At 32.3% G+C, this 12,407-nt stretch overlaps 1 protein-coding gene across 1 annotated transcript in view; it reads left to right on the top strand.

The window, feature by feature from the left end:
* The window catches only part of LOC149553058 (wax ester synthase/diacylglycerol acyltransferase 11-like), a 176,451-nt gene that overhangs the window by 46,549 nt on the left and 117,495 nt on the right, over positions 1–12,407 (top strand). Inside the window, exons 2-3 of the mRNA XM_089790280.1 lie at positions 4,701–5,297; positions 5,437–5,509. Coding sequence (XP_089646406.1) covers positions 4,701–5,297; positions 5,437–5,509 — 670 coding nt within the window. The remainder of the gene's footprint in view (positions 1–4,700; positions 5,298–5,436; positions 5,510–12,407) is intronic.

The following is a 12,407-nucleotide window of genomic DNA, read 5'->3' as shown; positions in this document are numbered from 1 at the left end:
TGTCCATATACATAAGAAAATATATGTCACTATAATATTTCATGACTAACTCTTTAGGTATCCTCATTCTAGTTTTCAGCATTTGTTTGAATTCATCAAAGTAAGTATCCTTTACATTCTCAAAATTTTCTCCCAATTGAGTGATACACTCATTAATCTATTTTTTCACTGGTTTGTCTTGCTCCCATACATGATTACCAATACCAAAAAAATACTTTTGGATATAAAATAAAATAGAAACAATGATGGATCCAAACTTACACATTGAATTCTTCACTTTTCTTATGGATGACAAATTTTTTGCAAGTTGTAGTCTTTGTGGCTCAGCAAAATCATACTCATGATATTTCATTAGAATCTTCCATACTTGATCAACAACCATACAAGGCATAGTGTTCAATTTTCTCAATTGGTAGAATTTGTGAGCTATAACCCTCACTACAAATTCAATTAGTGGATTAGAAATGTTTGTGATGCATAGACCATGTTCATTCCACTCGACTCCAGTGTTTGCCTGAACTTCTTAATGACTTAAGATTTGCATGGTTTTGATCTTGTTTAGGGTTGGATAGCCTATAACCCTATGAATAATTTTCTTCTTGATCTCCATTGGTCCATTGTGTAGCCAATACTTCATGTCAAGGATTTTTCTCAAAATAACTTTAATCTATTTAGCCTTGAAATTCTTCGGGAACTCTAGGGCACAACTTAACCCTTTCCTCTCAACAACTTTGAATTCATCCTTTAGAATTCCTCCATTGTACAACTTCTCATAATTCATAATATCCTACTCCTCCAATTTTACAAATATAACAACTTTGGACATCATGGATCATAATGACTTTAGGTGGTATCAAAGATAGTGCACCCAATTGAGTCTCCTTTCACAAAAATCTTTAGAATAACATGAAACTTTGGTGGAGGACAAGTGTCACTCTTCACCAGTTGAATTCTACTAACCTCTTGACTCATTCCAGTAGTTGGTGAAGTTTCCATGATCATAGTTAAGGTTTGAAGTTCTTTCTTCTCTAGATACTTGGTAGAGTTCAGATCTTCACTTGTTCAAGTTTCTTGATCAAATCACTCTTGAAATCTTTTCTAGTCACTAAAATCACCAAATCGCTTTGTTCTCTCAAAAATTTGAATGCAAGGTATGTAATAATGTCTTCAAAAAAATTATGTACCTTCTTTTGATCAATTTAGGGTCTCCATTAATGTTGTGTGCCCAAGTGGGTTGAAGCCAATTGTCTCAGTCAATTTTGATGCCTTTCAACTAGGTCTTTGTATTATAGCTCAATCTCTTCCATATTACTCAGTCTCTATCATTCCTCTTCTAAAGTGATCGGTCTATGTTGCAATGCTTGGTCAATATAGACAATTTTTACTAACACACAACAACCTTTTAAAAACTTTTTCTTATGCATCTTCACATATGTAGTTATGAAATTTTTGGACATTTTGATGTAAGGAACTGATGTATGATATATAAATTAAGTATATAGCTCCATGCATACCTATCTTTCTTAATTTGAGATTAAATTATCACCTTCTCCATTAGATTGGGTGACCTTAGCTCCATTTTCTCCACTATTTCCATCTTATGTTTTCCTTTTCCATTTCTGGTTCATTTCATTCATAATTTTCTCAATGTTCACTTTACCTTTGCCTTTGTCTTTTGTCTAATTTGTTGAATGTATTTGAATCTTGCAATTCTTTCTTTAATGTCCAAACTTGTGACATTTGCAACATGCATTGTTAGATGCATAATTCTTCCTCTAATTTGTCTAGGAAGGTTTTGTCTATGATCTGCATTCACATGCTCTATGCCCATACTTCAGGTAGCTATAGTAATATTCTTCAAATTTAGGTGTAGCAGTTGCATTCCTCGGTCTTGATCTACACTCATGTATTTGATGTCCTTGCAGTAAAAATAGTAACCAATAAACTTGGGTTTAGAATTTTGCATACCATATTTTCTTTGACAAATATTTGTAGTATGACTAAGTTTCACACAGTGATAACATGTTAGTTTATCCTTTGACTTTGCATTCCTCAGTATTCCATTCCTAGATGATTCTCCTTTCTTAGTGGATGAATGTCCTAATTCATTAGAACAACTTGATGACTTCACAAGTTCTTCAAAGTTCTTCATTGCCTCTTTAGGTTTGTTGAATTTCTCCATAGATTATTTATCATATTTCAATTCACTCCTTAGTATGTCCTTCTGTGATTTGAGATTTGCAATTTCCACATCCTTGTGATTCAATTACTGATTTGCAAGCATTATTTGATTCATCGTGTCCAGTTATGTATTTGTGAGCTTCTACACATCTGATCTCCTTTCTTCAAGTCTGGTAGCCATCACTCTTTTTTCTTCTTCATCCATAGTCCTATCTTCTTCATCTTTCTTCTTTTTTTTAGTCACTTCACATTTTCTTACTAATTGGATTTCATGTTCTCTTTTCAGTCCTTCTATTTCTTCATTCAGGAGTTTTTTCTTGTCAAGTAGATCAGGAGACACTTTTTCATTTGGATTGATTGGTTCAAATAGTCCCTTAGTCTCAACTTCTTCATATGAAAATTGTTTTATCTGAATGGAAATTTCCTTTCTCCTTTTTGGGGAATCCTTTAGATCTTGTCTTGCCTTCTCAAGTCTTTGTAGTATGAGTTGCATGTCAATCACCTAATTGTTAATAACCTTGTCTAGTTTAAAAGCCTCCATCTCCAAGATCTAATCTCCAAGATATTAAGCTTACTTTAGAGAACCAATGATCTAATACCAAATGTTGATTGATGGAGGTATAAATAGGATAAATAAGATACTGAGAGCAGGGTGAATCAAAATCTTAAACACTTAAATTTTCATCAATCCATTCACTCACATCTATCAGTAAACTTGTCCATGTAAAACGTGTAATGTAAATATGTTGTAATATATGTCTGATCAATCACATACATGAAAATAAACACATAACACAATATTTTTCACCAAGAAACCCTCCAAGGTGAAGGTAAAAATGGGGTGCAGATGACACCCAAAAATATTCACTACGGAAGTTATAAATTTAACTAATTACAATGTTTGATCATAAGATATGATCTACCCTATGAGGAGTCTACCCTATTTAAGGCTTAAGAGACTGCTAGGTCTTACCTTGTTAGAGGATTTAACACTTACAATAAAGTAAGGACTCTGTTAGGATATTTACAAAGATATGTTAACACCAATCTGTTAAGAGATTTACCCTAACTCAAGTCGGTTAAAATTGATTCAGTACTTGACTCTTAGTTTTCTCTGCAAGCTAATTTTGAGTCTTCTCCTTGCTAACTGATCCTCTCCTCTAATCTAATATTACTTGTCTTTCCCTTTCACTTCACTGCCATGAATAGGTCACTTTCTCTGTTAGATGATAACATAACCCTTCACTAACTTATGATCTGATCTCGATCCTTCACTTTACTCCTTGTTCTCATGTGTATACTTCTCTTGTCTTTCTCTTAATTTGCACATGCATATCACACACTCTGATCTAGGTTAAGATTGTCACTATTTAAAGTGTTTCATAAAGATTTTTCTATATCCTTCCATAATACCCTCTCCATATAAATCATTGATTGCACAACATAGGGATTTTTGATTGGCATCATTTAAATATTCTATAACAACCTCTATAATATTTAAATGTTCCTTCCATGTCAGCTTCTAAAATGCATTACCTCAAATTCTATTTCATTTTTGATTTTATGTAAACTCGGCATTGCTCGATCTTTACTATTTTTTGATGCTTGGCATAGTTGTTACTCAACATGTATTACTCTTTTGATGCTCGGCATGTATTGTACTTGACACACACTCTATGTAACTTGATACTTGCTTAGTCACTAATGAGCTCAACTCATGTTGAAATACTCGATGACCATACACTTACTCGGCTCCTATAGAGCTCAATACATACTTTCTTATGTACAAGACTCGACCTATATAGAGTAGCTTAGTCACAATGATGATTGTCTGACTCTGCCTTGTAAATGACTAAGTGGCTGACACTAATAGACAACAATGGTTAGAGATACTAACAATAGTTGACCTCAATCAATTAAATATTAGACAAATGCATTTTGTTGTCATTTGGTCAATACTAGGATTGAATGCTCAATCAATAGTAGGAGATCTTTGATGCTTGACCACTTGGTCAATACTGCAAGTAGGATTCCCTTCTTTAACCAACTAATTGGTTAGTATTGGAAAAGTCTTGTTTACCCAATAGTGAAGTCAATACTGAGATATAAAAGATTAATATTGCAAACTTTGCATTGCTCAGTTAATACTGACATTTGTGTAACATTAATAACAAGATACTATTAAATAATTGTTTCCAATAATATGTATGTATGTATGTGTGTGTGCACAAGCATGTATGTTGTATGTATATGTGTATATATGCATGCATGCATGTATGTATATATGTATGTATGCATGAATATATATATATATGTGTGTGTGTATGTGTGTGTGTGTGTGTGTGTGTGTGTGTGTGTGTATTTATGTATGTATGTATGCATGCACGCATGCATGCATACATGTATATATGTATGCATGCATGCATGCATGTATGTATGTATGTATGTAAACATATGATTTTCTAATATGTGTTTTTTATATTGCTATTATATTGATAAATTGTTATTTTTATTTGCAGGAGGAGAACGAGAAAGGAAGAATCATGTGGAAGAAAGTAAAAGTGGAAGTTAATGATCATATATTTATTCCAATGTTTCCACCTAGCCTAGAATGTTATGATTCATTAGTGAATGAATATGTTTGCAATTTACATCTAAAACCATTCAATTACTCCATCCCTCTTTTTGAATTTCATTTTATGAATTTCAAAACGAGCCAAGCAAAATCAACCTGCATAATTAGGGTTCACCATGCTATTGGAGATGGCATCTCTATGATGTCTGCACTATTCTCCTTTGTAAAGAGAGTTGACAATCCTAATCTCCCCCCTACATTTCCTCAACCTAGAAAGAATAATGTTCACAAAGAAAAAAAATTACAAGGAATTCATACTTGGTTTATATTGGAACATTTTCAAAGTTTGTGGTGTATGGTATTTTCCTTGTGGTATACAATTATTGATGTTATACATTTCTTTATGAGATCGATGGGATGGATTGAAGATAGCAAACTACCAATAAATGGATATCCTGGAGTAGAACTTCTACCCATCGCTATTTCTCATATTGAATTCCCTTTGGAAGATTTGAAGCAAATAAAGGCTCATATTCAAGGGGTATGCATTTTATATGCAGTTTATTTTTAAAATTACACAAAATATTTCTAATTATTTTAAAGAGAAACTTGATTATCTTATATTTAAGTATTAGATCTTTGAGAATGGTCCTAATTTTCATTCTAAATTTTATATCTAGACAATGAATGATGTGATATGCGGAATAATATTTTGCGGACTTCAACATTATATAAAAAGTTCTCTTTCAATTGGTATGATCATTCTTATTGCCCTTCTTCCTCAACTTATAATTTTATTGTGAATCATGTTATTGTCAGTCACCTTTTTTTTTTGGGTAATGTCATTATCATGATTTATTTTTAATAAATATAAAATTATAATTTATTTTATCTTAATAAGATACTTATCTAATTTAATTTATAGATGTTATTTATTTATGATTTTTATTTTGAAAATTAATTAATTCAAGCTTTATTGGTCTTTATTGATTGATTATAAATGTCACTTGTTATTGCAACCCTATAAATCAAAGGTTGTTGATAGAATGATCTCTCATCATTAATTGAGTTTTTTTGGCATTTCTAAGTTCATGAATGCAAAAAATAGTATATACAATTGCAAGTTATGAAGCCAATCTAAAACAATTAACCTATTTAAATATGATGTAATGCATTTGGATTAATTTAATGTATCTTTTTTCCATCATTTTTTTTTCATGGGTAATAAATAAGTTAACATTTTTTCCAAGTTTTCATTATTCTTTAGTCACTTTTATCATAATTCTTTATCCAAAAAATAAGGCACATTTTGACCTTTCCCATAGTCTTGTGAGTTTTTAAATTTTTTATAAGGTTCTCATTTCTCACAATTGTCTTTAGTACATTATAAATCTTCTCTTTGTTATTTAATGCCATGTTTTTTGTTAGATAACTGAGAGAGGGGTGGAGGTGAATCAATTATCCTTGGGTCCTTTTACCAAATTTCAGCATCTTAACAAATTAAACTTCCAATAAACAAGCACGATAACTAGTTCTAAAATTTACAATAATATTCAATTCAATATTTACAAGTAAAATATTAGCTTATACTTGTTGGAAGTCTTTATTGGGAAACAAGATACTGAGAGGGGGGTGAATCAGGATCAATAAAAAAATTCACTTCTTGAACAAGATAACAAATTAACTGCATTCACTCCTAATGCATCTCATATGTAGATAATGTACCATATAATCATGACCTATAAAAGCTAAAATGAATCTAACTATGCATGACAATAATCAGCATGAAAATGTAAATGCATAACACAAAGATTTTGGTAACCTAAAAACCCTCTAAGGTGAAGGTAAAACTAGGGTGGGGATGACACCCACAAATCTTCATTGCCACAACAACAAAGTTTTCATGTTAGGGCTATAATTTTGATCACTTGTGATGATATACCTTATGAGGGTTCTTCTTGGTTAAAAGCATTACAAAACTATTAATTCTACCTTGATTAAAGGATTTAAACATACAATGAAGTATGCACTCTCTTAGAATATTTAACTACATCTGTTAAAACCACTTTGTTAAGATATTTTCCCTGATACACTGGTTATAATGTCTTAGTACTTGATCCTTATGTTTTCTCTCAGAAAAATGGATTACAAATCTTCCATCTTCAATATCTAAATTTGATCTCCTTATCTGATTTGCTATGTCATGCCCTTCACTACTAGGTTTCTCTATCTAATCTCTCTATCAAAATTAGCCTTCCTCACTCTATCCTTGGTCTTTTTGCACATTCACAATCTTCCTTTATAATCCATGATGATTTATGGTTTGATCCCTTCTTAAATAGATAATCATGGAAAGTTCTAGATCATAATCAATGATCCAAAATTCATTCTTTTACCACTTAGTCCTTTTTTTTTCTAATTCGTTACTCTACCTATCTAGGGTTTGATGTCCTCTAACAAAATGCATACTTAGATCCTTAACCATCTCTACAATCCAAAAAATATCATGTAGAAGTTGGCTAAAATGATTTACATAAGTGTTTGTGTTGTTACAAAAAAAATGCTAAAACTAGTTTACTCGATAATTACATGTCTTGATAGTCCATCATAAATAACACTAATGTTGTCCCTTAGCTTCTATAGGCTCAGCATGTACTAACTCACTCGGCATAAATTATCTTTTCGTAGCTTGGTCATTATATTTTTTACTTAACATATATTGTGACTCGATCTCTACTAGGGTGCTTGACAACCTTTGACTTGTTTGGCATGTAGTGAAATATAAACAAGTCCATGTAGCTCGGCCTTCTTAGGATGGCTCAGTCAGAGTGATGATTGACCAATGCTACCTAGAAGATGACTAAGTGTCGACACTAATAGGAAACAAGGCTTAGAGATCAAAAATCTACCCCTTTGACATTAGTAGCAAAAATTGTTGGAAATAATTCTTCAAATTGTATGTTGCCAATGATGTTACACAAATATCAGTATTAACTAAGAAATGAAGAACTTATAGTATTAACCAATTATATTTAGTATTGACTGAGCAGTTAGGGAATGAAGGAATTTCAATGTTGACTGAGCAGTCAAGAAATGAAGGGTAGTGATATTAACCGAGCAATGAAGGATTTTCAATGTTAACCAAGTGCTTCCAGTATTAACCGAGTGGTCAAGCATCAAAGGACTTCCAATGTTAACTAAGTGATCAATCTTAGTATTGACTGAATGTCAACAGAATACACTTGTCTATTAATTAACTAATTGAGGTCAATTATTTCATTATTTAATGATTATTTGAAAGGGTATTCAAGACGACTTGACAAAGCTTATGATGTATAAGAAAGGTCAAGTAGTGAGGAGAATGTGTAAGTAGATAATGTGGAAGAAGATAGAGATGTGATCAAAGGGAAATACAAATAAAGAAAGTGTGGAAGATAAGCTACAAAGAATATTATGATCAATAAGGATCCATAGGTCAAGCCAGATTCATAAATTAGGTCAAATTACTATTATCTTCTAACTATTGTAGCATTGAAGAAATCTCTTAATAGAGTTGACATAACAGTCATATTGTAAGTCCTTTAACAAGGTGACATTTCAAGATTGAAGTGTTTGAAGACCTCTAACCAAGGAACTCCTAATAGGGTGATCCAAATCCTCTAACAATGTTATACTTAATAGTATCTATTGTGAGCTTTAATAGGGTTGGCTCCTAATGGGCTCACTTCATAAGAGTGAAAAATATTGTAACTAGTTGCATGGTGGTTTTCCCAAATTGGGTTTCCATGTTAAATCTTGTTGTCATCTATGTTCATGTTATTTCTTTATGATTTATTATTTTGCAACTAAGTTACTAAATGTTAAAACAAATTAATATTCATAAGAACTCTTTGTTAACTGAGTTACAACATTAACTTAGTTTTAACCAAGCTAGACAAAGAATTGTATTATCAGTGAAAAGCTTCATTTGACATCTAGGGTTAGGGAATTTTTTTTGTGGTAATTGATTCACCCCTCCCCTCTCAATTACTTTCTTCATTTCCAAAAAAAATACTTATTCCTAACTTAGCAATTCAATGAAATTCCAAAATATCAAAACTTAGCACTCCCCCTTAGGCTGTGATTCAGTCTTCAAAAACTCGACTATGCTATCTGCTATGCACAATATATGTACATGTCTATGATCCTATGATCTTTGATGTTGATTCATCATATTTTCCTTTTGTGATTCTCATCATTCTGATATGATTTCCCCTATGAATGAAGTCATGAATTCCTCGTGAATGATGTCATGAATGTTTTCCCCCTTATTTTTTATTCTTTGTGGCTTGAGATTTGCAAGGATCAGTTGATACTTGTCCAAAAATATTTTATGATTTGTTAAAATTACCTCTAATCCTTAATTCCATCTAGATCTCACTAATTTTAGAACCTAAATCTAGATTTCTAGCTGAGCAACTAGATCAACTAAACTATCTGTAGTTGAGAGATGAGGATATCTCTTAACCAAATCTTGTACAACTGATAATTCCTTCTATATTACCTCCAAGTGGGGTAGAAACATGGTTTGTATTGAAATCAATTTATATCTAATGTTTAGATCTTTATCCATTAGCTCAGCTAATCTCCCTTGACCGAATGTCAATTTATTGTATGAATGAGAGCTTGAACTTGCATTCTTTCTCAATGAATGAGCACAAGCCTTTGAATCTACTTGTAGTTGATCAATGGAGTGTTGATTCTCCATAGTGAAGAAATAAAAATCACAAATCTTTATATACAATGAATGAATAATTGTCAAAATCCCTTCCAAGATAGTTGCAAGGTTAGAAAGCTCAGTCTTCTTGATTACAAGTTCTATTGAGACTTTCTCCAAAAATTTGTAGTCAAACTTTTTCTTAGACCATTGCCTCATCTTTTCACTGGTCATTATATCTTCAGTATTTTCTTTCTCAACTATATACACTAATTGGTCCAAAAATGGTCTTTACTCATTCACATCATGAATTTCAAAAGCATCTACAAAAATGTCTTTAACATCATGGAGTAACTTCTTTTGCTTGAATTCCTCCCATAGTTGTTCTTTCTTTGTCTTGCAACTTAGAAAAGCTTGTAGATCTTGCATTTTCTCCAATGACATATTGTCAAGTTCATACTTGGACAGTGTGATGATCTCATCTAAACTTACTAGTGTCTCTGGTGTGTCAAACTTCTGTGATTGAGTGGTCTTATCACTAGGTAATCATATTTTCAATTATTTCCCCTTTGTACTTAGTCTCAATGTTTGTTGTTTAGTGTGCTCTTGTTGAGTTGATGTAACATGTTGAATAGGTGTAATAGTTAATGCATTAGTATGAAAAACACTCAACAATTGAATAAGAGCTTGAATAGCCTCTTGCTCCTTAGGCTTTTCAATCTCTTCCAACTTGAATGTTTCTACCTTATTTTCTCCATCTATGGCATCTTGAGAGGATTTATTTGCTTCACCTTTCTCTTCTATTTTCCCACTAATGGCATATGTAGACTTTCGTAGCATAATGATGGCCTTTCCCTATTGTTTGGCACTTGTTTCTGGAACAACTATTATAGATGTAACTTGCGTATTAGTAGTTGATGCACTATCGATGGATAATCTTGTATTTGTAACAAAATTGGATTCCAGTGCATGGGAGAGAGATATCTGAGATATTAGATTCAGCATTATTCAAGTCTTCCTCAATTAATATATTTTGATTTAGTGATGATGAATTAGAAATATCCTCTATAGTGACAACATCCTATTGTTCACTCCCTTCTACCAACTTCCTCACTTGTTCTTCTAGGCTCTTGAGCTCCTCATCATCTTCTTGATTATCAAGCTCTATAACATCTTTGTCTTCTTCTTCTTCTTCTTCTTCTTCAAATGGAACTAGTAATCCAAACGATTTCTTCCATATCAAAATTATTTCTTTCTCAACTTCATCTACTTTATTCTTCAAAATATTATATGCCCTTACTTTTGGAAAAAATTTCTTGGTAAAATCTTTTAGGGCAATAGACATATGTGTCTTCCCTAAATCAGGCAGTGTTTGTGCTAATGTAGTCTCTCTTATTTGTCTTTTAGTGGATTATTCCCACTTCTATTTTGCATCTATTTTATTACACAAATCCTCAGGAATACTTTTACATAATTTTGTAGGCGTATAACTAAATTTTGTCATCATATCCATCATGGATTTCTTAATATTTTCTCGATATTCCTTTTTTTAAGAATCATATTTAATTTTCTTAAAGCATGCTATGCAAGTTGAGTTTTTAATGTTCTCACATACCTAATCAATTATCATGGGAGGTCGTCTGGGTACAATTTGAAGCTTTCTCAAATCATCAGACTCGATTTCTTCTTCTTCATCCTCCTCCTCATTAGGTGTAATAATCAATGTTCTTCTTGGCATCTTTGGTAGCCTTTTCTCAATTCTATTTTTTTCCCTCTTTGCTAGGCTTCTCTTGGTCTTAGTAACTCAAAGATGAACTACCTTGGATCTTGTTATTATCCTCCTCTTTGGATTAGGTTCAAGAGGTGCAACTACCTTCTTCACATTCGTTAGATCCTCCTTCACTTTAGGATCACCAATCATAATTTTTTTTTGTTTTTTTACCTTAGGCTTGCCAACAGCTAGCACCTTACCCTTCAGCTCTTTATCTTCTTCTTCTTCATCATTAAAATATTCATCTTCACCTTTTCCCTATATTATCTAAAGCGGTCATGTGCCAAGCTTTCCCTCAAGATCTTCTATCATCTTCTTTCATTTCCTATCCATTTTGAGAACTTTTTTTTGCATTAGCATTTTGATCTTGGCTGACTCATAGTTGTCCAAGGGCTCAACTTTCTTGTCTATTTTTGCACTTAAAATTGTATACATTTTTGTATTGATCTCATCCACATTCACTTCATATTGCATTTTTCTTAATCATGCAACCCTTGGTAGCACTTCTTGTGCATATGTGAAATTTGTATCTACCATGAAACAAATGTCTTCATAGTTGTTCTAGTTACAGCTCGGCCAGATCATAATTGTGATCTTTCTTTACAATTTTTTAACCTAGGTAAACTTTAATGCATGGAACATTGTTCAGTCAACTTGACTAATATAGTTTGTGTGCAATTACTTGCACACCAAACTCAATAATTAGATCTTTAAGTTCATCAATGGACATTCCTTGGTCGTTCCACTTAGCCTTTTGTCTAATCTTCAATAATGTTCTTCACAGCACATCTCATCATCTATGCTCTATCCAAGATGGGATAACCAATAACTCAATGAATGATTGCTCTACTAATCTTTGTTGGTCCACTTTCCAAACACAATTTCATGTCATGTACTCAGATCAATACAATATTTATCCATTCGACCTTGAATACCTTAGGAGATGCTAGGGAATGAATAAGCCCCTTCTCAATAGTAATCTTATTTTCATCTTTCAAATTTTCATTATCACATAGCTTGTCATAAGTAGTTTGTAATTCATAGTCTTCAATATCTGCAACCTTGTACATGTAGCATGATCAAACATTGTGAACCATTAAGACTCTAGCTGGAATTGATGACAAGGCATCAGATGCATATCTAGTCATCATAATGTTAGGGTACATTGTGAATTTGGGTGGAGG

Source organism: Cupressus sempervirens, chromosome 6, assembly GCF_028749045.1.
Source record: "Cupressus sempervirens isolate cs-2001-9-10 chromosome 6, ASM2874904v1, whole genome shotgun sequence".
Lineage (NCBI taxonomy): Eukaryota > Viridiplantae > Streptophyta > Pinopsida > Cupressales > Cupressaceae > Cupressus > Cupressus sempervirens.
This window is presented reverse-complemented; position numbering and strand designations above follow the sequence as displayed.